Source organism: Scomber japonicus, chromosome 12 (assembly GCF_027409825.1).
Source record: "Scomber japonicus isolate fScoJap1 chromosome 12, fScoJap1.pri, whole genome shotgun sequence".
Lineage (NCBI taxonomy): Eukaryota > Metazoa > Chordata > Actinopteri > Scombriformes > Scombridae > Scomber > Scomber japonicus.
Genome location: NC_070589.1, coordinates 17,990,235 through 18,016,653, shown reverse-complemented (window position 1 = coordinate 18,016,653; position 26,419 = coordinate 17,990,235). Strand labels below are relative to the sequence as shown.

At 40.4% G+C, this 26,419-nt stretch overlaps 2 protein-coding genes across 3 annotated transcripts; both read left to right on the top strand.

Moving 5' to 3' along the window:
* The first annotated feature begins 1,108 nt into the window (after positions 1–1,108).
* Positions 1,109–19,471, top strand: gigyf2 (GRB10 interacting GYF protein 2). Of its 2 annotated transcripts, none has more exons than XM_053330299.1 (28): positions 1,109–1,174; positions 3,299–3,350; positions 3,547–3,715; positions 3,892–3,987; positions 4,177–4,285; positions 8,342–8,447; positions 9,012–9,052; positions 9,150–9,188; positions 9,354–9,455; positions 9,890–10,101; positions 10,258–10,405; positions 11,273–11,512; positions 11,624–11,796; positions 12,420–12,576; positions 12,688–12,854; positions 13,661–13,755; positions 13,901–14,029; positions 14,150–14,280; positions 14,372–14,472; positions 14,645–14,785; positions 14,886–15,383; positions 15,468–15,590; positions 15,738–15,989; positions 16,772–16,974; positions 17,090–17,241; positions 17,350–17,543; positions 18,437–18,578; positions 18,671–19,471. In XM_053330299.1, the coding sequence occupies exons 2-28, from the start codon at positions 3,313–3,315 to the stop codon at positions 18,736–18,738; spliced, it is 4,026 nt and encodes a 1,341-aa protein (XP_053186274.1). In that variant the 5' UTR covers positions 1,109–1,174; positions 3,299–3,312; the 3' UTR covers positions 18,739–19,471. The 2 variants fall into 2 exon arrangements, with proteins under 2 accessions (XP_053186274.1, XP_053186276.1); XM_053330301.1 differs by lacking the exon at positions 1,109–1,174 and having other exon boundaries at positions 14,886–15,044; positions 15,135–15,383.
* Positions 19,472–20,911: 1,440 nt separating this feature from the next.
* Positions 20,912–25,665, top strand: snorc (secondary ossification center associated regulator of chondrocyte maturation). The gene is made up of 3 exons (XM_053330307.1): positions 20,912–20,987; positions 25,284–25,451; positions 25,556–25,665. The coding sequence occupies exons 1-3, from the start codon at positions 20,912–20,914 to the stop codon at positions 25,663–25,665; spliced, it is 354 nt and encodes a 117-aa protein (XP_053186282.1).
* Positions 25,666–26,419: the final 754 nt, after the last annotated feature.

The following is a 26,419-nucleotide window of genomic DNA, read 5'->3' as shown; positions in this document are numbered from 1 at the left end:
TCAATTTTTATTCATTTTATTTTACCTTTATTTCACTAAAAAGTCCAATTGAGATGAAACATCTCTTTTACAACAGAGACTGGACCAAAGTAGCAACTGTACAAAATTCCAACATGCAACATATACAATACACAAAAGATCACAATAAAACAGACAAACAGCTATTCAAACACTGTGGCCTCTTAAGACAAACAACTACAGGCCTCCATCACCACAGTCTTAATGATGCCCTTCACTACATCAATAGATATAGCCTAAATATTTATTATCTTTTTGGAGATTATTCCATGCCCAAGGTGCACAGTAGAAAAATACAGATTTCCCCAGATATGTCATTAAAAAGCAACCACTTTGAGGATTTTACATTGTACATAGCTGGTAACTACCAGAGCACTAATTAACATAATAATTACATGCAGAGATTGAACAACTGCAGTAATCTGGCATAATTGAACTGGTCGTGAACCGGTGAATCTATCTCAGCCACTCCAAATAATAACTTAGTATCTCAAAATAATAACTTAGTATCTCAAAATAATAACTTAGCAACTCAAAAATGACTTAGTATCTCAAAATTATGATTTAATATCTCAAAATTATGACTTAGCAACTCAAAAATGACTTAGTATCCTAAAATAATAACTTAATTCAAAATAATAACTTATCTCAAACAATGACATGGTATCTCAAATGACTTAGCAACTCAAAATAATGACACTATCTCAAAATATCTTAAAATAATGAGACACTATCTCAAACTATGTCATTATTTTGAGATAGTATATTATTATTTTGAGATACTAAGTCCTTACGTTGAAAAGTTTCTCATTATTTTGACTTACAGGATCTTTTTTCCATCACATTGGCGGAAAAGGTTGTAGTGTGCACACCATAATAATTAAACAATAAATAAACAAAGTGGTTGTATTCACCTTTGCTATATATGAATTTCTGTACAATACGTACCAGTCAGCAAATCTCTCTACGGCCATACGGGTTTTATCTTCTGTCATGTGACTGACACTCAGCCATCTTGTGGAAAAACGAAGAGAGAGAGAGAGAGAGATATTGAGAGAGAGAGACATTGAGAAAGAGAGAGAGAGAGAAAGAGAGAGAGAGAGAGCCACAGCCACACAACTCGCATACAAACCTTGTGCTGTCAGAACAAGCAGAGGTAAGACAGCCAAAGTTTAATACACTAGCAAAGAAAAAATCCGACATTTACGTACGGTGCCATTTCAAAGAGTCATATTGTGATTAGCTGAGTGGAGCTTCAGGACAGCAGGTTGAACCACCATGTATGTTTAGGCCTTGCAGCACCGGGCTCTAGTGGCTCTGCGTGCCCGGGCCGAGTGACATGCGGGGCGGCTGGACGAGGAAATCTTGTTGTGGAAGGCCGCGTGTAGCTAGTTAGCTTATCCTGTTAGCGCGCTAGCTACAAGTGTTAAAGGGTTAGGGATTAACTTCTGCCAGAGACGTGTTACATTACATGAGTGTAGCAAATATGTGACAACACGTCCGAGGAGCTATGCTCATCGAGATAAATGTGTGTCAGGTATATTTTAGCGACACTGGGCTGAAACGCTGCTGCTGACTAGCTTGTTAGTCCAACTGCAGTTAGCTTGCTAGCGAAAATACCAGCATGGAGCAAAGAAGCCCTTTAACTACAACTCTATTGCCGTCTTTCAACAACACTAAAACTCTATTATCGCTCTTTAACTGTGTGGGAATATGTTAGCTAATGTCAGTTGGTAATAAGCGGTGTATAGCTGTATTAACAGTGTTACTTGTTGGCTTGCTAACGTTTCATGGGCTAACAGGATGGTTTCCACTTCACCTCTCCGAGCGACCAGCACGGCTCCTAGTGAGCATTTAAAACATTATTATCAGTGGAGTGACACTCTTCAGCTTGGGTGTGATTTAATAACAGCAAGATGAGTGTTTATGAATGTTATTTGGCTATGCATTTCCCTGCTTTTCCTGATGGATTAAAGCTGAAACACTACACGGCAACACTCATCGGTTTAAACAACGTAACAGTCAAACTTTCAAACAACTTAGGGACGTTTTTCCGCAGACTTGAGCAGTTTTTTATATCTCAAATGTAAGTTTGACTTAACTAAGATGATAAAAAAAAGTTGTGTTGTTGTGAGACACCATTTGATATGACGAGGTTTGGCACGTTTAATCGTACCCATTAAGACATAAAGTTATGTAAATTTAGCCAGTAGTTTCAGTTTGCTTTAACATCGACTTATGTGCGATGCCTGCTGCAGATTTGCCACAATGTGGTTAATTTGGGCTGAGCTGCTGCATTTATTGCTTTAAGCACCAACTTACACGTGGCTTATCCGGGTTTCCATATGGTCGGTGGTTATTGTGGATCCACTGTTGCCTTTTGTACCCGATATTTTAGGAAGGCTTGTGACATGAAATCCTTGCTTTGAAGCCCTAATGACATGTAAAGTCTTGGCAGTGGAGAGACAAACATCAACAAACAGCTAATGTTTTTGGCATAACATAATCATGTTTCCGTAGTTATTTAATTTGCTGAAGTTAAGACCACCTCCGTTGTCAATTACAGGTGTCTAACATACTCTACTCACAGTCTGGGAGACTTCCTAAAATAGCTTTAGCAGATGGAAATTGTACACTGGTTGTGTGCTAGTGGGGTGGGGTGTATATACTGAGGATTAAAGCAAGTGACAAAATCTGTAGGATTTTTCCATATTCTTTTAGCAGATGTGGTAGGTGAAATGAAACACTTTGATTAACCACAGTAATAATTCGACATAGGTAAGATGATGTTGTAGATGTAAGTTTATTTAAATGTGTTAGGGAATTTAAAAAATGATTGCATTTAGTCATCCTCATTTCAACATATTTCAACCTTGGCATGTATAGACTAGTGCTTAATCCTTAAAATCCAAAATCAGTAGCAGGACAGCACTCCAGTTAAATTGTTTATTCATTCAAATTGCAATAACCTTCCCAGTCAAAACATACTCTAATATAACTAACCCTTGCATAATCAGTAAATGAATAAAAATAAATATACAGACCTCTAAACTTGGTAAATGTTTGATAAGAACAGCAGTCTGTAAAAGTCATTGTATAGTATTTTTCCTTTTTGTGCAATTTGGAGAAAAAAAAATCTGCAATGATAATACATGTATATTCTTTCACTTAATTTGTTTTTTCTACAGAAGAATTGATGTACTATAACATTACTGACATACAGATTTACTGATATACACTGATACTAATGTTTTATTTCTCTCCCTTGTCATATTTGTAGAATTTCAAGGAAGAATGGCCGAAACCCAGACACTTAACTTTGGACCAGAATGGTAACTTAATAAATTGCATGAATTTATGATAAGTCTGTGCGAAGTGATTTGTAGGTTGTGAAACTGGTTTTCTTTTTTGGGGGGGCCAGTGCAGCGTTTTCAGACATGCTCAGACAGGCCAATTGCAACCTCAGCTTTCATTTTGTCTCCCCTTCCTCTGTCCCCTTTACTTCTACTAACCTTTCTTTGTCTGCAGGCTCCGTGCCCTGTCTGGAGGTGGAGGCAGTGGTGGTAGCGGCGGCGGTGGAAGCAGCGGCGGCATAGTTGCCTCTCCGCCCCTCTCACCTGCATTGCCAAAGTATAAACTCGCAGACTATCGCTACGGGAGAGAAGAAATGTTAGCACTTTATATAAAGGATAACAAGGTGGGTAAAACATCTGCATCTTAGCTGTTGATGCAGCTTTGCAGTCAACATGATTTGCATACAAATTATGTAACAGCTGAGATTAAATTTAAAAATTCCTTATTTGATTTGTTATAACACATTGTTTCAAAGCTTCATGCATCTTTTATAGTGAAGCCTGTGATTCCCCCCCATAGATCCCTATAGACTTACATGATAAGGAGTTCCTGCCCATATTGCAAGAGGAGCCCTTGATGCCTTTGGCGCTTGTGTCTTTTACAGAGGAGGAACAGGTAGGAATACTTTTCATGATAACATGTCACTATCTGGGTGAGAAGTCATAAGACCAGAAACCATTTCTGACTTATCAACAAGCCCAATGCTTATTACTTTTGTAATTTAGGCAAACACGTTGCAGGTGTATAAAAGAAAGCTAAACATTTGTATCTCCCCCTTCGTCCTCTCCCCATTTATATTTGCAGAGAAATTTTTCCATGTCTGTAAACAGTGCAGCAGTACTTCGGCTGACAGGGCGAGGAGGTGGTCCAATAGTAGGGGCACCACGGGGCCGAAGTACCTCAAGGGGTAGAGGTAAGAGCTCATCGAGAATAATACACTAATGTTTTCCTATGTGATTTTAAGGATAAGAAGCTGCAGGTGGAGTTGACACAGTTGCATTAGAGCAGATTTCATTTTGAAATTAGCCTTCTTCTTTTAGTAGACTGTTCTGTCTGTGCCGCTTTCGAAGAGTCACAACAACTGCAGATAGTTAAGATGCCTTTGAAGAATCCCACCAATTTGGCTACAGCTTGAGACAAGGGGTGTAACATTAGCACAGTGTAGGTTTTGTGCTTACTCAGCATACCCTTCCCCAGCTGCTTGAACTCATATTGTTGTGCCTTAAATATGGAAAACCCTGTTTGAAACCAGAGTACTTTTTGCATGTACACACTCAGCTACACACTTGCATACATCCATATATTAATTAAAGTTGTATACCATGTTGGCTTTGCTGTAACATAGGTGTTGTTGATGGTGGTTAGGTTGTGGTTATGCAGTCCTGCATTGTTTATAGAAGCTCAGCATATAGCAACACTGTTATCAGTGGGTATGTGTGTTGTGCTAACTGCCACAGAAGATAAATTAATCCTTATTCCTGGGCCACGCAAAAATGCTGGATGTTACTCTTTGATGTCAAACATTTTACTTACCAAATCTTTGACAAAAGATATTTTTTTCTTCTTGGTTTTCTGCATTTAAGAAAAAACCTATTTGATTTATGAAAGTGGAGAGGGAGAGAGGAGTATGGCATGCAACAGACATCCATGGCAGGTTTAATAATATGCGTCTTAGCCAAGAGGCTACTGGGAGGAAAATGTAATTGTTTAAGCTACTAATTTTTCATAGTTTTCTTCACTGTTAAAGGTTCTGTTCTCTATTTTCTGGTGACTACTGGGGTTAAGCAACGAGAACCACTTCCAAAATTCAGATTCCAAAGAAATCATTAAGAAATTAAAATTTTTATTCTGCTTATTGTTTCCTAAACGCACTACACATCTGCCAGGACCTATCTGTGTCATGTTTCAACACAATAGCGTAATGGTTTGTTTACATACGAGCATGGATGGGTAACATCACAACAGTAGTGAGTGAAAGATTGCTGTTAACACTTTAAAGTGTGGTTGGACTATAGTAAAGAAAACATGAGGCAACATGTAATGCATGTGGGAAGCTAATTACCCGTAAGTCAGGTTGCACATTAGATTTTGCCAAACATTTATGGCAGCATGGCATCAGTCTCTCACCACAAGTGTGTCATCAGCCAGCACTAGTACCTCGCACTAGCCAGGGATACCAAGCCGTGTCACACAGTCTATGTATGCAAGTTACTGTATTCCTGTTGTCAATAAGCTGTTGCTTTTTCTTGTTGTTCAGAAAACATACAGAAACTCTTCAGCTGCATTCAGACTGAAAAACAATACAAGGGACTGTTCAAAGGCTGATCAGAGAAATGCCGCACAGCAGTTTGTAACATTCACAGACTGGATTTTACAACTCCGGAAAGCTATCACGCTGCAGCTCTGTTTACTATTGCACACACATGACTTGTTTGTGTCAGCAGTCCATGAGTTGGCCTTCACAGTGACAGCACATTATGTCAATGATGTGAAGATGAGACAGAAAGTCCAAGACTTTGAATTTATTTATTGTAATGAAACAGTAAAAGTCAAAGAAATGTTATCTAACCCGTAATCCAACCCTACTGGCAACTTAGTGTTTTGGCCGACTATGTGTTTGGGCCGCGTATAAAACAAAGTCACAGCAGTATCGCGGAGCCGTGCTATGACGACCCCGCCCACATTGAGTAGGTACCTTTTTGTAATGGAAAAGGTCGTTCCTGGAACCGTGTCGAGTCGAGCCGAGTAGTGCTGGAACTAGGTCGTGGAAAAGCGCCATTTGATTCCCAGAGCATATGCTCACATGCTCAGCTTTATGTCCAAGCTATGGATAGAGTTAGCACTTGGTAATATATCGATATTATATAGATATTGCATCGATATCATGATATTACATAAGTGTTGTCTTTCCCTGGTTTTAAAACTACGTTACAGTAAAATTATGTACGTTGCTGAACTCGGCAGACTGTTCCAGCTTTTTCATTATTTTCCTTTACCCACTTAGTCATTACGTCCACATTACTGATGATTATCAAAAATCTCATTGTATAAATGTTTTGTGAAAGCCGGAATATTCATCCCACAATATTGTTGCAACATTGATTTTGAGGTATTTGGTCAAAAATATCATGGTATTTGATTTTGTCCATATTGCCCAGCTTTAGATAGACTTTGAATTTAAACAAGATTTACAATATGCTCAAATAAACGGTTACCTGACCATGTGGGACAGTCATGTCATTTACAGAAACTTTTCTGAAATACCCAAATGGATAATGAAATGCAAAGGCTTGTCAGAGGGGGATTTATTATAAACAGGAAGTAGACAGTTTTTTCAACTCTGAAGCTTCATTAGAAAGAGTCAAGATGGTCTTCCTAACAAAACCCTTCACATCAAACTTGGAAAAATTGATATCTAAAGACAGCCTAAGTAAAGGTGCTATATCGGAATTATACTATTTGTTATTATCCAATTCATCCAAGAACTCTGATTACAAAAGGAAATGCATTGAGGGAAGACCTGGAATTGGATATTTCACCAAAAGAGTGGGTGGGTATTAAGGCCCACACCCAAACAATTAACTCCAGATTGAGATTGCTACAGTACAAATGGTTAATAAGGACATATACTACACCAGTTAACTTAAATAAATATGATTGTAATATTCCAGATTTATGTGTAAAATGTTATGACATAAAAGGTATGTTTTTTCATTGTATGGCAATGTTGCAATGTACATTATTTTTGGTGGGAGGTTAAATGAGTAATACAGAAGATTACATCAAAAGACATTCCTATGGACCCTGGTTTCTTTATTTTAGGACTATATCCAAGAGATCACAAGTTCCTTAAGCGTGAACAAACACTGATAAATATTTGTCTTCTGCATGCTAAGAGATCAATTGTAATGTTTTTGGAAAAAAAACTTCTAGTCCAAGTATTACATTTTGGGCCAGGCAAATGCTTTTGACCATGCCTCTTTAAAAAATAACATACAAAAAGGGAGGCATGGTTTGTTTGAAAAAAATATGGGGATCTTATTGTGTTTATAAAAAGTTTGGGTGTAACAGAGGATGTAGAGAGTGAATAAAACTGATTTTTCTGAACTAAATTTGTGCTGAAATTGAGAAAAGAAAAACCCCTAATTGTCCTTCATATCTATAATTGTACTTGTCTGAGAAGATGCTCGTTGTTCTTTGTAATGTTGATCCAGTTTGTATATGTTGATATGATGTGTATGTATGTGATGTACGCTTACTTATTTTGAAAAACTTTCAATAAATACAGTGTTGGGGGAAAAAACATACTTCAGTCAAACTGCACTGTAACTACAGGGTGTCCATAAAGTCTCTTTACAATTTAACACATTTATTACAAAAGCAAATGAATAGACAAATCTGTGGAAATGTAATCATTTAATACACTTCTATGGGCACCATTAGTTCCATACACGATACACAAATGCATTGTGATTTAAAATCTTTGATAACCACTGAGTATATATAACAAATCTGATTAACATATCTCATCAATTGCTTTTGTAATAATTTTTTTAAATTGTAAAGAGACTTTGTGGACACCCTATATTGCAAGATAGCATCGTGGAGGGGCCAGAAAATACAGAAGCTGGTTAATTCTGCACCTTATGAACAAAGAGAGAAAGAAGGATGGTACAATAATTCAGCAGATATGTTCAATGGGTGTTGGCAGTTCATTTATACTTGTGTGTTTGTCAAAAACTAAAGATAAAGAATATATAGAGCACTAGTAACACAAATTTACTCATCTAAGCACCTGTAACAAAAAGCTGCAGAAGTTGGGTCTAAATTTTCTGATAATGGTCTGAGCAACACTCAGTCAGCGGTCAGACATGTTTGTCCTTTTAATCACTTTTAACGTCCTTCCCAAAGGCTGCTTTATGCTGCAAAGTTGCACACAGATCTGATGTCCAACTATGATTGTTTTCAGGCCGGGGAAGAGGAGATGGAGGGTTTTACCAAAGAAGTTTTGATGATGTGGAAGGGTTTGGCCGTGGAGGTAGGGAGATGCATCGCTCCCAGAGCTGGGAAGAAAGGTAATAACATATCCTTTTGTGTTTTCAAGTTAGTATGAAGTCCAGGACATGTCATGCAGATTTAAAAAAAAAAAAAAAAAAAATTGAGAGCCATTAAATGTATTTCACAGGAAAATTCATAAAAACTTGGATACTGTAAATGTCATCCGGTTCATAAAATCTTGAGCTTCAGAATTGTAGGGTGCCTCCTAAATGTCTTCATCCTCATTGTCGCCCCCTTCAAACTTTCAGTTGACTGAATACGCAGCACCAAAGGTGTCGGCTGCCCTCCCCAAGAGCAGAGGAAGTGTAATATAAATAATAAGATATTAAATTGAGAGCGTAAAGTAGTAACTCAAGAACATGAATTATTAAATCATGCACACAAATCAGTTTGGGTTTTCCTTCCCTCAGTGACCCTTCCAGACCTCTGTAAGTTTTGTCACTACTTTTGTGACACATTGTCACCTAAAAAAAAAAAAAAAAAACAATCCTTGAGACAATTTACAAATGTGCAGTATGAGCTTTTGATATCATGTCTTTTTGTCATGACCTCACATAATAGATGCTTTTTTTTCTCACCAGGGGAGATAGAAGGTTTGAAAAGCCAGGTCGAAAAGACCCAGGTTAGTGTTAAAATCTGTTGCTCAAATAATCAATACATGACATACTGTTGGCTAATGCACTGCCTTATCTACTTGTTGCTCTGTGTCACCTTTGCAGGCCTAGATGGCGTTCCAGGACATTTTCAGATGAATCACAGTAAGTTTACCTTTGACCAAGTTTAATCATTGACATATAGACAGTCATGATTTGTTCGTAGGTGTAAATTATGCAAATTATATTCTGATGATGATTGGCTGCATAAAATGCGCTCGTTAATGTGAGTTATATGACCGATAGTAATCACCTTTGCACTCTTTGCAGTTCGAAGCAACTACGAGGACGGTGTGACCGGCCTACCGAGGAAGCACGACTTCACGCGTTCAGAGAGTGAGAACTGGCGTACATCTCGTGATGATCAGAATGGTGAGGATGATGAGGGGGGCTGGCGCCTGGCTGGTTGTCGACGGGACAGTGACCGGTGGTGCCCCCCAAGCCCAGGTGGGCACTGCACTGACCGCATCATCAATACATTTATCTTTGATAAATTATCTTTGGATAAATGTATTTGTGATGCGCTGCCGTGTGTTGTATTCCTGTTTTGGAATAGTGTACTTTTGTTTCACAGCCTACAAACTGTTTTGTGGTCTGTTCACAGGAAAATTTAAACTATCCCCTACGTCCAACTTCAATTCAGGGGTACTCTCCAGTTCCACTTCTCAGTCTGTATTGTGGCTTAGTGATAGTCTTAGCTTGACTATCGCAATATTATAACATATAATCTGTCAATCTTGAAGAAGCCAAGCTATATCAAGGGATTGTGATTAGTGTGTGTGTAACTAATTTCCTTTCTTCCCCAGATGGGCCTCGGTCAGCAGGGTGGCGGGAACACCCAGATCAGCGTCGCCGTTTCCCATTTGATGCAAGAGAAGACGAGCGTGGATACAGGAGGCCACGGTCAGGCAGTGGCAGCCTGGAGGACGAGAGGGACAGCCTGCCAGAGTGGTGTCTGGAGGACGCAGACGAGGAGGCAGGCACCTTCGACTCTTCAGGGGCCTTTCTCTCACTCAAGGCAAGAGGAGATAATGAAGGATTTCACATAAAAACCATTAGACAAATAAATGTCTCATCATCACTAGATATTACAGAGCAGATCATTTGATTAGTAACCAGCCTACTGGAAAACAGAGTGTAATTGTGTTGTTTGTTTGTTTGTTTGTTTTATCAGAAAGCCTCCAAGGAGCCCATTCTTGAGGAGGCAGAGCTTGACTTCAGACCCTTGGAAGAGTGTGAAGAGGGTCTGGAGGAAGAAGACAGTCAGCGTAAGGAGACCAAAGAGACAGAAACAGAAGCCAAGAGAGAGGCAGACAGAAAAGGTTGGTCTCTGATAATCCGAGTGCTGAATTTATTTCTGTGATGAATTTTTAATAGCTTTAAAGACGCATCTGGATATGAAATCAAAGAGAACATAGAAAGGAATTAGTATTTTGTCTTAAAATGATTGCCTTTAATTGTACATACTGTGCAATACCACTGTTGACCTCAGTAGAAAATCAGTTTCAATGTAGCCTTCAGTCTACATTATGGTCAGTTCAGCTCCAGAGAAACACCACAGCTGCTGTGTCATTGTCATGCTGAGAAATGTATAAACTTACTGACACTGTTTTGTTTGTTTTTTAAATGTGGGTCTTCCAGTTAAATGGTGATCTCATTCATGTGGATTGTGCCATTTAAAATGTTTTAATGTTTTAAATTGAAGATTTTAATTGGCCCAAATAATGTTTCTATGCAGTATAATCTCATTACTTAAATTCAACATAAAAAGACCACACAACATTTAAATAAATTACAAATCTTATTTGAGGAAAAGTTTTATTGCTTGTAATTTTACTCACTTAACATTTTTGTGTCTTTGACATCAAGTGCACACACAAAACCTTTCCCAGCAGTTGACTGACCACAATAATAAAATGGAAAATTACCCACAGCAATTTCAAGGCAATTAAAGCTTGATGAAGGAAACAGAGCATATTAGTGCAAATCACAGACAAGGGCCTGACTTTGTTTAACATCCCATAAAGGATAAGTCCAGTTCACAGTGTGAGATGTGGGAAAGCTTCTCTCCCGTGTTCATGGTCAATTACTGCAGTATCACCAATAACAGCAAATAAATACTTTGTGGTAGCTACAAAGAGTCACTGTAGTATGAGCCCATCTCATCTCTATTACTATTGTTATTTCAGAGTTTGCCAGAGTGTCAGAGGAGGCTGCACCTGTTGCTCCCCCAGTCTCAGAGGCTCAGGCTCCTCCCAAGTCTCTGTCCCCGAGCCAGCCACGCAGAACAGAAGAGTCTGAGAGGCCAGCTGAACGGCAGCCACCCCTGGAGCTACCACCAGAGCCCTGCAAAGTCCCCCTGCACGTCCCCATGTCTAACAGCATGCTGGAGTCCCTACCCAGGACACACATCTCTACCACCCTTGCAGGTCACACTTGGTTCTTTAATTTTACTGAAAATGTGCTCTTTTTTTTTTTTTTTTGCAACCTACCTGGAAAACCTCTCAATATCCCACTTTTCTATTTCCTGTTTGATGCAGAAGTGTCTGCTCCATCATCCACCGTCCAGCTACCGCAGCAGAAGCCTGTGGAGATTCCTGTGGCAATGAACAACCCGCTGCCCTTCCCTTCAAACATGATGGCACCTATAGGCAGGCCCACCACTGTAACACATGACACGGATGAAGATGAGGGGCTGAAACACTTTGAGCAGGTACGTTAGCAGACTTTTAATATTTTAATGTTGCAGTAGGGCGTGGGGCTGTTCTCTGCTGAAAATTAGATTAGATTAGATTTGGAGCAGATTTCCTCAGTTGAATTATTAGGTCATTAATTTATTAACATTAAAAAAGCTCAAATGTTGCTGCTGTTTTACAAATGAATGCTGTATTTTTGACTTTTTTTTTTTCTCTCACAAAAGAGGAAAGCTTTTATTATAAACACTATTTTGATACTAGTTAAATATCCTTTCCCAGTAATGACAAACTGTCAATTACCCATAAAAGACGATAAAACAATCTGTCAAAGAATTGTGTGCACTCTTATCAACTAAGATGAGTCATCAGCTTAAAGGAGGCAGCCCTGGCATGCGGGTGGTGGAGTGGTTAGAGCACATGCCATGTGCGCAGCCGACCCCGGTTCGAGTTCCGATCGGAGGTCCTTTGCTGCATGTCACCCCCCCCCCCCCCCCCCCTCCCATGTTTCTCCTGTCTGTCTACTGCTTGATAAAACAAAAAGGAGGCAGCCCTGTTATTTTAGGTCATATTGATTTAAACAGTATTAGAAGAAGATAAAATACTCAAACCTTTCTGTGTCATGGCCTGCATCTTTGTTCAGGAGGCAGAGAAGATGGTAGCATACCTACAGGACGGTGTGGCGGATGATGACAGACTTGCAGTAAAGACTTCAGAGAAGCCAAAACCCTCTGGTCTGCCGCTCACCCACGAGGCTGCTCTCAAGTGGTTCTACAAAGACCCTCAAGGGGAGATACAAGGTGAGACTGGGAGAAGAAGTGACAGATTTGATATGCTCAAACTATGGTTCATTTTCTGTAATGGCTCCACTTCTCCCTCTGAATCTCTTCTGCTCCTTTTTTTGTGCTCAGGTCCATTCAGTAACCAGGAGATGGCTGAGTGGTTCCAGGCAGGTTACTTTACAATGTCTCTCTTAGTCAAAAGAGGGTGTGATGAAGTTTTTCAAGCCTTGGGAGACATCATGAAGATATGGGGGAGGGTACCGTTCACTCCAGGCCCTGCACCTCCACCTCTACAGGTACCTGTTTTATGAATTGTGGCCTGTTAAATTCCCCTTATCACATCCAAGAGTTTGCATTATAAATCAGTGCTAATGTTTAATACTAACTATGGCCGCTAGATGGTGTGATAGTCAATTAATTTTTATCTGCAACTGGTATTATAATCCTTCATGAGTCAGCTCATCAGTGCTGAATTAGCCCTCTTCCTTCTGATTTAGGTTTTGTGGAGGGTTTTTTTCTCTCTTCCTGCAAATGCTGGCAGAAATTGGACTAGAATTCATGATGTGAATCTTGGTCGATGAACTTTGACCTGAAGCAAACACTGAATATACATTTGAATTAAGTGAGCGTTTGAATGTCTAGCAGCAAACAACCAGAGAGAATACCAACAAATGGAGTAATCATATTGTGATTAATGATAGAAGTTGTCTTTCTGGATTTTTAAAGACATGGTTTATTTTCCATTGTAACCATTTCAACCAAATATTTGTTTTTTTTAACAATGTGATCAGTTATTTGGCTATGACCAGCAGACTTCAGTATCAAATTAAAAACAAACTGTTCTTTATTGCTGTGAGTAAAGAAAAGAAAACGTTGATTCAATATTTTACTTTGAGTTTTATATTTAGTAGGCACCTTTATTAGAGACCTCAGCCTTAAGTTTATTTTGAAAGGTCAGTTAGCTTTTCAAAACTGGACACTGCACTTTTTTCTTCCCTAAATGTGTTTTTCAAAGCTGCTCAAATTTACTTGTTACTCAACATCATGTGCTTGTAGCCTTTTTTTGTACTGTTCATTCTGAGCCTCTCCTCTTGTGATGCAGGGTGATGGTGATCAAGAAAGGTTGAAGAGGCAGCAGGAGCTCACTGCTCTCAACCTTTACCAGTTACAGCAGCTCCAGTATCAATACCTCCTGAGGTAGAGTCATATCTGATACCTTAGAAATCTGAATTTTATAGTAACATCCTAGACCTGCTGCAGTAAATATCTACATTTTTAAAAATGTAATATGTGTAAGTCACTTTTTAACTTCCCTCTCCTCCTCTTGTCTACCTGCCCTCAGGCAGCAGTATGCTCAGGCCTTGGCCCAGCAGAAAGCTGCAGCCCTCAGCTCAGCTCCTCTTCAGCAGCAACAGCAACATCAACAGCAGATCAACCTGCTTCTACAGCAATACCAGGCTCTCAAGCTAAGGTTGATAACGCTCTATGTACCTACCTCTGTACCAGTGCTGACTCAATACTTCAGCGTTTGGAAGTCTTGACATTAACAGCATTGCATATGTTAATTTGTGTGTTTGCTTCCTTTTTGTAGAGCATCTGAGAGCCTTCTACCTCCTGTTACACGTTCCCTTTCTGTACCAGACTCTGGTTCTGTGTGGGAAATGCAGAACCCGACCTCTCAGGCTTCCTGCACACCAAACCTCCAACAAGCTACTCAGAGCAGTGAGTTTCAAGCTTAGTTTGTTTGTCAATCACATGAAAGCAAAATGATGTTACTGCAGTGTAATGCATCATACTCTCGCCCTCTCAACAGCGTGGGATGGCAGCAGTGTATGGGATTTACCAATAGACTCCATGGCGCAGGCTCCAACCATTGAGCAGATGCAACAGTTTGAAAAGTCAAAGTCTGCAAAGGTAACCAGAAATTACTTTTACGTTTTCTTCAGTGTGTGTAACTCATGAGTATCGTACTTGTATGGAACCTTTTTGAGACATTCGTAAGAGTCAGAAACTGGGTAAAAATCATAAATATACTTCATACATGTAGATAATGCTGTAGGTACATTCACATTATCTCATCCATCAGTTGGAGCTGGACAGGCGTGAAGCAGAAATGAGAGCCAAAAGGGAGGAAGAGGAGAGGAAACGGCTGGAGGAGGTCCTGAGGGCTCGACAGGAGGAGGAACGTAAACGCTTGGAGGAAGAGGAGCTGGCACGACAAAAACAGGTTGAGTGTTAGAACAATAGCATTCAGATTGAACTGTTGGTGCAAGCTTTGTGAGTCACTTTTCTCTGATGACAATGAGACTGACCACTTAAATGTGTAGGAGGAGGCATTGAGGCGACAGAGAGAGCAAGAAGAGGCGCAGCGCCGGCAAAAAGAAGAAGAGGAGCGACTGGCACAGGAAGAGGCTCTCCGCAGATTAGAGGAGAGGCGGAGAGAAGAGGAGGAGAGAAAGAGACGGGAAGAGTTCCTTCGCAAACAGGTAAACCAGAGTAAACATGATACTGTACCCCTTTCTGGACTTGTGAAACATCTCCCTAAATTTCCCTGTGCAATGTTGTTACCTCACCAGGAAGAGGAGCGCAGAAAGCAAGAGGAACTTGAAGCATTAAGGAGGCGTGAGGAGGAGAAGCGAGCAGAGGAAGAAGCGGCAGCTGTTGCAGCGGCAGCTCTTCAGGCCCAGCAACAACAAGAGGAGCAAAAGAGGAGAGAGCAGGAGGCCCAAAGACAGCAGGAGCTGCAGAGACAGAGGCAGCAGCAACAAGAGGCTCTCAGGCGACTTCAGCAGCAGCAACAGCAGCAGCAGCTCGCACAAATGAAGGTAAAAAACAAAACATTTGTAGGCAAAAAATGACAGGAAATGGATTAAAAGTTAAAAAGACAAAACACATTGCTGTGTTCATAGCTTCCATCGTCATCAAAGTGGGGCCAGCAGTCAAGCAGTGCACTCAGCCAGGCCCAGACTGCCCTGTCATTGGCTGAGATCCAGAAACTGGAGGAGGAGCGAGAACGGCAGATGCGGGAAGAGGTATGACAAGAAGTAGTTGTTGTGTGTGTTTGTTCTGTCAGTAGCCTTGTACATGTTGTGTATTATAAAAATACTTCTCAATGTCATTTTCATGCACAGTATGTAGTTGTCAGCCTGATCCCTCTTTGCTCCCCCCCCTCCTCGCAGCAGCGACGTCAGCAGCAGGAGCTCCTGAAGCTGCAGCAGCAACAGGCTCTGCAACAGGCTCAGCAGCCCCAGGCCAAGCTGTCTGGTTGGGGCAATGTGGCCAAACAGCCAGTTATTACCAAGTCATTGCTGGAGATTCAGAGGGAGGAAGCCCAGCAGATGAAACAGAGGAAGGAGCCGCCGCAGCAGCCTCAGCCACCGCAGCAGCCACACCCCATCGCTCCACAGCAGCCCCGCACGCAGAACAGAACTGTACGTGGCCAGCATGATGCTGGAAGTGTCTTAGTAGACTAAACAGGATAAAATCTACAGAGCTGGGTGTGAACATTCAGTGTGTCCAACACGACTTGTAAAACTGTGTTAATAGTTGAGAAAAAAAACTTAATGGAGCTTTCTTTCGTAGTTTGGATGTGAAAACTTGACGGTCCTTGTCAGTTAATTATGAGAAGAGACATTTAATGGGCCTGTGGTGTTTTGTTTTGTTTTGGGGTTTTTTGGCTCCCAAATCTATCTCATTTAAACGGTAAAATGTCAGCTAATCCATAATATCAATTTTTATTCTTTTTTAAATGATACTTTGTGAGCCAGGGAAGTAGTGCTGAAAGTATGAATTAATGACTGAATGAGTGGACTCACAGGAAATGGATTACCAACAATTTAGATAATTGATTAGCAGTGTTTCCCCGAGAAATGTTTGTAGCAGCGGTGCTGTGTGTCGGTACAGGGAAACACTGGATTAGTCATTTAAGTCATTTTTCAATCACAAGCAAAACATCCCCTAGTTACAACTTGTACAGATTTGCTGCTTTTCTTATTGTCATGTGATGGTCATTTGAATATCTTTTGAACTGTTAGTTGGACAAAGCAATTTTTTAAAGACATCACCTTGGGCTATTGGAAACTGATTTTTCTCCAACATTTTATAGACCAAACGACAAAAGTAATAGATCAAATTTAAACAAGTATCAAACTCAATCATTACTTGCAGTCCTAGAGTCATGTGTCATGTAATTAACATCTCTCTCTCTTCACAGACAAGTCTGAGCAGCTCCGTGTGGGGGTCTGTTAACACCAGCACCTGCTCTAATTGGGGCTCGGACCCCAGCAGCATCTGGGGTGACACCCACAACTCTAATATGGGTTTCTGGGATGAGGCTGTGAAGGAGGCCGTCCAGCAGCCTCCCCAACCGAAGAAAAGCAACGCTCAGAAAAACAACAAGGGCAATGCCAACCTCAGGTACTGCCAAAATATAAAAATATCCTGTAATTTACCACACAGACAATATTAGTAATACATAGCTCCCACTAACTTCTTTTTAACCTGCTTTCTGCATTTGTTTGTGCACACAAAGTAACTCTTTGAGTGGGCGAGCCAACAAGAAGGTAGAAGAGGAGGAGAAGCTGCTGAAGTTGTTCCAAGGGGTCAATAAGAGCCAGCAGGACACCTTCATGCAGTGGTGTGAGCAAACTCTGCACACGCTCAACACAGCCAACAACCTGGATGGTAGGTCTTTTTAAAAATGTGCTGCAGATGCACCCACCCACCACTATCGATTGACCATCTCCGCAAGCCAAACTACTCACAAATATTCTTCGTCTGCTCCCCTGCCAGTTCCGACGTTTGCATCCTTCCTGAAAGAAGTGGACTCTCCATACGAGGTGCACGATTATGTCAGGGCCTATCTGGGGGACACTCCCGAGGCCAAGGACTTTGCCAAGCAGTTCCTGGAACGTCGTGCCAAACAGAACGCTAACCAACAGAAACCGGCACCGCAGAACCAACAGCAAGCTCTCAAACAGCCGCAGGTGAGCGAGACTGACGTGGTACCAGTCAGCCGTGGTCCTGTGTGTCAGGTCTTATTTGACACAACATGTTGCTCTTCTTCTCCCCAGAAATAGTTTGTTGCCTGACATGTTTAAACCAATAAGAACAAGTCCTCTGACGAAGCCAGTGCTGTCACGCACTGCGGGTGCTGTCGTTGTTTACATTTCTGGCTTGTTGAATCTCCCTCATCACCATCTGGCTCAGTCCCTAAAACTGTCTGTGGACTGCTGACTCTTTCCTTCTTAATGCTTGTGTCCATATATCATCACTTTCTATCGAACATACCAAAAATTTAACTATGTGAAATATTCTGACTGTCTGGACTGAGTCAGCTGCTTTGTCTCTTAAACCATCAACACTGCAGCCATTAAGCTTGACCCAAGCTGTACTTTGATAAACTGAGGACATTTTCTTCCCTTAAATATTGTCATAACATAATGTTAAACGCCAAACCAGAATTTCCCTTCCAATAAAGGGAAGTTTGAATGTTTTTCACAATGTACAACAATACAGGGTGTTCATTACAACACTTAAATCTATAAATTCTTAAATTATAAATTATAGCTTACTTGTTATGAATTTAATTGTCCAAGCAACTGTTTTAAAAATTGAGGCAGCAATACATTAATTTTAATTTGTATTATTTTAAAGATTTTAGATGTAATTTACAAATCAGGCATCTCCAGAAATTAATGATCATTTAACATGCATTTAACAATATGAGACAACTTAAAAGACTTTTATGTCCTTTGACAAAACCAATCTGGTTTAAGTCAAAATCCAAGTATAGTGGGGCCACTCTATATCAAGTGTCTGGATTTTCTGGTGTCAGAGATCAAAGCGTCTTTTAAATTCACATTTCTCTCTTTCCAAGGATTCTGTATGGGGTGGAACAGGATCTTCATCGCTCTACCAGTCCAACCATACAAGTGGCCAGCAGCAGCGCTTTGAAACTGTCACCTCAGGGAAGAAGAAAAAGAAGCAGAAGATGGTCCGCGCGGACCCGAGCCTTCTTGGTGAGAGCAAACATCCATCTGCCAAATCTAAAGAGCGTATCCACCCAACACTCATATCGCATCCATTAAATGCATTTTTTTTTCTTTTTCAGGTTTTTCTGTGAACGCGTCATCTGAGAGATTGAATATGGGAGAGATTGAGACTTTGGAGGACTTTTAAGGGACTGCAACCAAGCAAACCCCAACTGACTGTATCCAATTTGAACAGCAGCTGTTTTACCCAAACCCCTGCCCGGCCCCCTGACTGCTTCCACGTCTTTTCACCTTTATTTTTCGGTTGCCCACTTATCAGGCATTCCCTGGTAATCTCTCATAATCTCTCATAAATTCTAAATTGTAAACAAACAGTCGTCTCTAAGGCAGGGTTTGTTTCCCCCCTAATCTGATAAAATCCTTTGAGAGAGAGAAAGAGAAATGGAAACTGGTCATTGAAACATCCAACCGTACAAACGATCGCCAAATGAACTTAAGTTTCTGGAGAAAGCAGAAGGCATTGATGTCCGTTTGGCATCCACTGCTCAGTCCTGAATCATGTCCTGTTGTAGAAAATTCACAGTTATGACCAAATTCAAATTTGGCCTACATCCTATGGGATTTTTTTGGAGTGTGGATAAATGGGTGGGGTGGTTGGGTTATTATGGGAAAGGTTATAGAGATTATATCCATTGATTTTGTTTTATTTATTGAAATTTATCCCCCACACTTTAATCCCCCCTCCTTTTCTCTTTCCCCTCCCTGTTTTCTGCTGGGTGTTCATGGATAATGATGGCAAAGTAAAGCCCAAGGATTCGTGCCCACTTATGTCCTGTTTTAAGGACATGTTCAAAAGTTCCAAGTAGTTATCTATTTCTTGTAAAATACTAGGCTGTTTAAAGAATAAACTTTCAATTCTGCATCTGTATTATAATATATGAAAATGATCTGCTGGAGTCATACTTTTTTATTGCGGTATGAAATAAAACAGTCTGATGTGTGGGCTGTTGACACCTGTGTCTGAACAATTCAGATAGCATTCATTTAATCCACATGCATTCACAAGGTCACACTTAAAGTAAATTACATTGATCCTGTTAAGAGCTGAAACTGTAAAAGTGATAAGGAGAAATTGCAAGGTGAAAGTGTTGCAAGTTATCAGGATTCATAAAATAATTTAAAGATGTGCAATCCTTTAAAGCGTGAAAAATTATGAAATTGAAAGTGAATAATCACTGTTTTCAGTATGTTCAAATGGGAACTATGAATCCTTTCAGGAAGTAAAAGGTCATCTTGTTGCTGTTCAGTTGTAGTGCATATTCAACATTGAAGCAGTTGTGGTTTTTAAATCTGCAAGGAGGAAATGAAACCCAACAATTCCTTCCTATTGAAAACATGCCAAATTTGAAAGTACACACGCAGATCGTCATCAGACTGAACCGAAAACCTTTGCAAAGAAAAAAAGTTGCTCTTTAGCAGTACACCAAACCCTACCACTTTCAGATACACATAAACCTAAACACTGACCTAATTCTGAGGCCTACTTAATGTAACTTTATTCAACCACTGTGCTGCTGTACAATATTAAGATCATTGCACTTTTTAATGTATTTTTAATGTGCCTTCTTAAACTCCACAACATTACAGAGGGAGGCATTGCACTTTTTACTCCACTGTTTGTATTATTTTGGGGGGGGGTTTTTTTAAAGGCATTTTCACCTTTATTTGACGACCTTGTCAAGAAAGATGATGATATCCCAGATGGTGTTGGGCTTGCCAGCTATACATTTCTAATTCAAAAGATGCTGGTTGCATTATGGGAAATGTAGGATACAGAAGCCCTCCAGTGTTTTAAATGCAGTTCCCTGCAGTGCCCCATTAAGATGCATTAGTAATATTAATCCAATGATGACTCTGAAAGGAGCCAGCATGTTGAGTCACGAATTTTACTTTCAGTGACGAATTTTAACTGTGAGTTTACCGGTACTACGTTGTCAGATATTCCGTTGAAGAGAAAAGGAGTAAAACATCCAGCCGAGACCTTCGTGATGTAACCTGGCAAGGTCAGCGGCTACCAAATGTTACACACACATACAGACGCCCAACTATGTGGCCAGAGGAGTTTGGAGTGGGTGGGCCCTGCGATGATGTGCTCACAAAGTCCACACTGTCCAGACAGTCTTGGCACACCTAGTCCCACCCCTTCTCTCACCCCTCGACTGCCTACCTTTCTCCCTCCTGCGCTCCCCTGAACTCTTCTCCTGCTTCATCTCCCAGGGTCACTTACCGGTTTGAAATCACTGCTCGTGGAGTTTTGGAGACGCTTCGCTCTTTATTGACGCTCATCCCTTGCAGCCACCATGGTTCACAGCAGCAGTATCTGCAGATTCCTCCTCCTGGTGTTCCTAGGCCTCTTGGTGGCATTTGTACACACAGGTAAACCTCCTGTTGTGTCTGATTTCATATTTATATTTAAATATTGTGTTTGGGTATGCAATTTCACTTGTTTGTTCTGCTAGTAATTCTCATCAAATGAAAGAGTATACAAGAACACAGTCTAAGTTAAACAATATAGCTGACTTGAATTGAAATGTATGTATGCTGTTATAGGTTAAAATTAGGGTTAGGAGCGGAGTGACCGTGACTGATATCGGTGGCTTCTTGTCAGACAAAAATAAGAAAAACTTTTTTTTAAATTTGACTTTGCTTTGTTCCCTGAATCGTCGTCTTTAAAACAGTGCAATGACTTAAAATTCAAATGGTAGGTGTGAGGTTTTATATCCAAAAATGCTTATAGATGCCTGCTTTTTGCTATAAGTCACTAATAGGTTGATGTTTGGTCCTCTGTAGGTATCAAAGGTGTGTTTATTTGTAATTTTCCCCTTTACCCCCCCTTCCCACACACACTTGGGCGTTGATGTGCGAGTGTGAAGCCTGATGTAAATGATGCAGTTGTTGAAGCTCTCAGAGCTGTGAAAGCTGCTCTTTGACAAACAGGAAGACTCAGTTGCTTCAGTGATGTCTGATGTTAGAAGTGTGTTTGAAACTGAATACTTGGTGCCCTTTTCCCTCTAGCTATGAAGTTTAAGTGATCCTGCTTTTAGTATTGGTTTGGCTTCGAGGTACTGAAACAGCCGTGGGTATTGATTTCTTTTCATATGTGTGGAAAGTTTGAGGAAGTGAGCACAAATGAAGTTATTCTGTGGACATTTTCTTGTGTACAGGAAGTGTTAACTAACATCAGCAGCTTCTCAGCATCTGCACTATTTTAAATTTGTCAGATCAGCATACTCATGGTCTTTCTTTCACTTTCGTCAATTTCCTGTTCTTCTCTGTCCCTTTTTCTCTGATGCCTCTCTAATGAGCTCAAGAAAAGCTGTGGTAAAGAATTCCCCAACAACACACAGTCAAACAAATCTCAGGCCCAAAGGTCAGATGTGAGGTCAAAAAGGTTGTGGGACTACAGGAATATAACAAGTCTATAGCTATCCTCCTTGTCCTGTGAAAAAAAAGACTCACTGTCTCCTTTTACATGTGGGACAAAACCTTCTGTGATAGAATCAGGTTTTGACCATGCCAGGGTTTCTAACACTGATGTTGTCTACAATTTGTGTCTTTTTATCTTTTGACTGTACAGTTTTAAGCTTGAAACATGAGTTAAATTACTTTGAACACTCAGGGAAATCCAGATTGACATATCCGAACTAGATGGAGATTAGAAGTTATTGAGTTGCGTATATTCCACCTTAGTGTTTTTCTAGAGAAAAAGAAGAAAAAAATTACTTCACGATTACAGATAACTTAAACATACTAAAGATAAGTTTTTATGAGCGAGTTCTTACTTTCTGTACTCTAATGTGAAACTGTATTCTGCAGCCACTTCCTATCACAGGCACATCTGTTGTGCACAATGCTGTTGGAAATGTGGTGTACGTGCTGTTTTTAAGTAGTGCCACCAATCTTGACCACAACACCAACCCAGTGACTGAACCAGCATCACAGGCAGACTCATCCGTTGACTTACCATGGGAAACAAGCAGAGCTGTGTTAATAAGATGATTAAACAGTGTGACTATTACACATTCTCTCTTTCCTTGATATTCCACAAAATGGCTGATCTAATATTTTGAGAGACTCTGCCCTCAAACACAGAAAGGGATCCATCACTAGTTTTGTTCCTGGACATGGAGACCAGTTGTAGCAACCAAACCCTTTTCCTACTTTCTATATTCAAGAATACAATCCAAACCGCACTGGTCAAATATTGTACATAGAAAATCTGACCTCCATCGACAAAAGTGAAAGAGGGTGAAGCAAGGACATCATTGATGTCATGTTTGAGCTGCGACGCTCACGGTTGCAATAGTTGGCTTAGTTAATTTTCACACTAAGCTGTTTGCATGCTTTGTCATCTCTCTTGGTGGTGTGAAATCCTGAGGTACCAACAAATGGCCTTCTGTATTTTTAGTGTCTGAAATCATCCTTCCTTAAAGCCTGTGCCAGGCTTTTATGACTTATGGGCTTTTTATGGTATAATAGAAGGAGGCTTCTTGATTGACATCTGAAGTGTGTTGTATAGTGATTTCCAACGTGTACAAGTACACCGGGGGAATATGAAACCTATGGATCAACAGTTGAAATAGCAGCTTAAGGTAATGAGTAAATATTTGAAATAGTTACTAAAACTAATGAACAAACAGCTAAAATATAATGGACAAACAGTCAAAAAAGTTAGCTAAAAATAATAGAAAAACAGTTGAAATAGCTAACTTATAGTAATGGGTAAATATTTGAAATAGTTATGTAAAGCTAATGAACAAACAGTTAGCTAAAAATAATAGAAAAACAGTTGAAATAGCTAACTTACAGTAATGGGTAAATATTTGAAATAGTTATGTAAAACTAATAGTTACTAACAGTTAGCTAAAAATAATAGATTAACACTTGAAATAATTTGCTAAAAGTAATGGATAATTAGCACAAATAACTTGAACAAGGCAATTAGCCTCTTAAATGAATGATGTTAAATAACATGTGGTATATTATATATTTGAACATATTTGCATTATGGATGGATAGGATAGGACTGGGCTATACATCAGACAGTAAAGGCTGGAAACCACTGACCTAGCGGGTAACTGAATTATGTTTTGTTTTGTTTTTTTCCAGGCTTCAAGTTATGTTAATTCCATCAAACAGAAATTAAAAGTGCAAGTAAACCCCTCCTAATGGAAACAAATACCAACGGAAAACATCATGTTATTATTTTTTGCCTTCTCATTAAATCAAGCTGTCCAGAAGGCACAGCGTTTTACACATAGGGACTATTTAATAAACAAGTTTGTTTGACATGCAGTGCCCAGCCGGTGCCTGGTTTGGGCCTGGCCGGTTGTTACTGGTTGCAGCCTGCCGCTCTCTGTGACTGCACAAGCTGGCTTTTGTGCCCTCGGCTGAAGGCCTCATTGATGGCTGAGCTGGCCAGTGGCCCGGACCTCCAAACCTCCAGCCAGCTACGGGACAGGAAGCTGCATATGACTCTGAGTCAACACAGCAGCATCAAAATACTCACATCAGAAGTGCATATCAGAACCAGATAACACACCGCTTAAATCATATCCATATTTTGCAAGTTCCTAATCATCCTTAACCATTTTTGAGCTTCTACACGGCATTAGCAACAATAAAATGAAACCGTTGAGTAGCGAAAAGATGTGAAACAAGGTGAAGGAGTTTACTTAGGGCGTCAGAGCCTACAAAGTAAATATGTAGCGTTAAATAAGCTGAGCGTAAACATATTTGGTGTATGGTTTTGTTGGTATGCGTAGAGCTGAGGGTAGGATAAGTGAATCAGTGAGTGTTTGAATGGGTGGGCTTGTGTGTGAAGAGTTTATTTTCTCAGGTGAGATGAAGATCAGATTTTCCTCTGTTCCTCTGCATTTCAAAAGAAAAGTTGTACAGCTGTTCAACTACCAGAGAGATGGCAGCAACCACAATCGTGGAGTCATTCTGGCGGTTTACGCTCTTTAGTTGAGGGTTACCAGAAGCCGGGCTCAGAGAGAGTTGTGTTAGGAAACAGAATTATGTGGCCTAGAAAGAGACTTTGTTCCTCTGGCTACTGTAGAGGTGTGAAAAGTCTCAGGGGAACTTCATGCTCAGATGGGAGGAATGTCAAAGGAGGACAATTTGGGATGGAAGAGAAACAGACAAACAATGGGCAGAAGACTTCATCTAGTCAGCAGTCCCCTTTGTACTACATAGTACACTAAAACATGAAGTATATACCTGTACTCCACTGAAATAACCACCCAAACTCTGATTAAAGGAGCTTTTCAGACAGTAGACGTGATGCCTTGGAAAACAGAAACATATCGAGGCTACCTGTAGCTCAAATGGACAACATGTCCATCCTCTACAAAGACATCCTTATACTCTTGCCTGAGCCGTTAACCCAGTGAGACAGAGAGAGGCTGTTGGAGTCATTACAGATGGAGCCATGTTTGCCGCTCTGAATCCCCAAGGCCTCCGTGTCCAGAGAAAAGACAAACAGAGCCATTAGCAAAGCTGCGTGCCTCGTCAGTGAAATTACCGCCTTATAAAAACACACAGTAAGTCAATATTGCACAGCAGGCAGTCATTGTCAATACAGGGATCAAGTGATTAGATGTCTGGTTCTGGATCAGTCATGTTCAAAGAAGCTGAAATGGTGAGTGGAATTATTTTCTTCCTTTACAGAGACAGTTGCAGACCCTGCCTCAACAACCAGGGACAACCAGGACACCATGTCTGGGGAGCCACCCAGCGACGTCACCACCAAAGACCCTTTCCAGGATATGACGGAGCAGTCCTTTACGTATGACTACGAGGACACCACACACTCCCAGGGCATTGATGAGGAGGAAGGTAAAACTGAAATGTTTGATCTAGTTTTCACAGCCCCTATTTTATTTATGTGTTCACATGATTCATATATATCTATTTGTGTGTGTTTGTGTGTGTGTGTGCAGGGGTCCTGGGGCCGGGGGCCATCACAGCAATCGTTATAGCAGTCTTCCTGGGAGCTTCTGTCCTCCTCGCCCTCATCGTCATCACACTCAGGAAGTTCACCGCCTCCTAGAGTGAAAACATCCCACCTCGTGTGTGTCCTGAATGTGTTTGCACGACGTGAGTGTGTGGTTGCTAGTTAGTGTGTCTGTCTTTCGCTTTTCTCTCGACTCTTAACTCTCACTCTTTGTCTTTCATACAAAGACAACTTGGGTGTTTCTTTAGCTTTTGCTGTAGGTGCTGGAAAATGTGGCAGGTCCCTTGACTGAGAAACGATACGCTGCTCTGCACCATATTTACAAGACACTCACACATGTCCACTTATTACTAAAGGTGTAATGTTAGAAACTGGCTGGCTCTTCCAGTGTCATTTTAAGTTTGTTCCGCTTTGTACTTTGTCCTTTCAAGATCTTACACGCGTGTTCAAAAGTCTTTTTCATGTTTGTGGGCTGTTTGTTTTCTGTAGTTTTGATTTTCTTGTCTTGAGAGTTTGTTGTGAAGTATCCTGCATGTGTTTGCCTTTATTTCTACATGAAGTGTGTGTGTCTGCTTGAGAGAGTGTTTCTCTTTGTGAAAGTGTTGCCCTACATATCCGTTTTGTTAGTTTTTTTTTCTTACATTTCTACACCCAACATGAAAGATTTTTTTTTAGTTTCATTTGCCTACGCATGTATTGCACAGATTTTACACTGTGCCAAAATAATGTCAAAAATATTACCCTGGTGTTACCTGTGTACAAGCTTTAAAGTTTGTATTGCACCATTTACAAACATTTGTAGAGTCAAAATAAGAAGAAAACATTTTTAAAAAGCTCCATTAAATGTAAA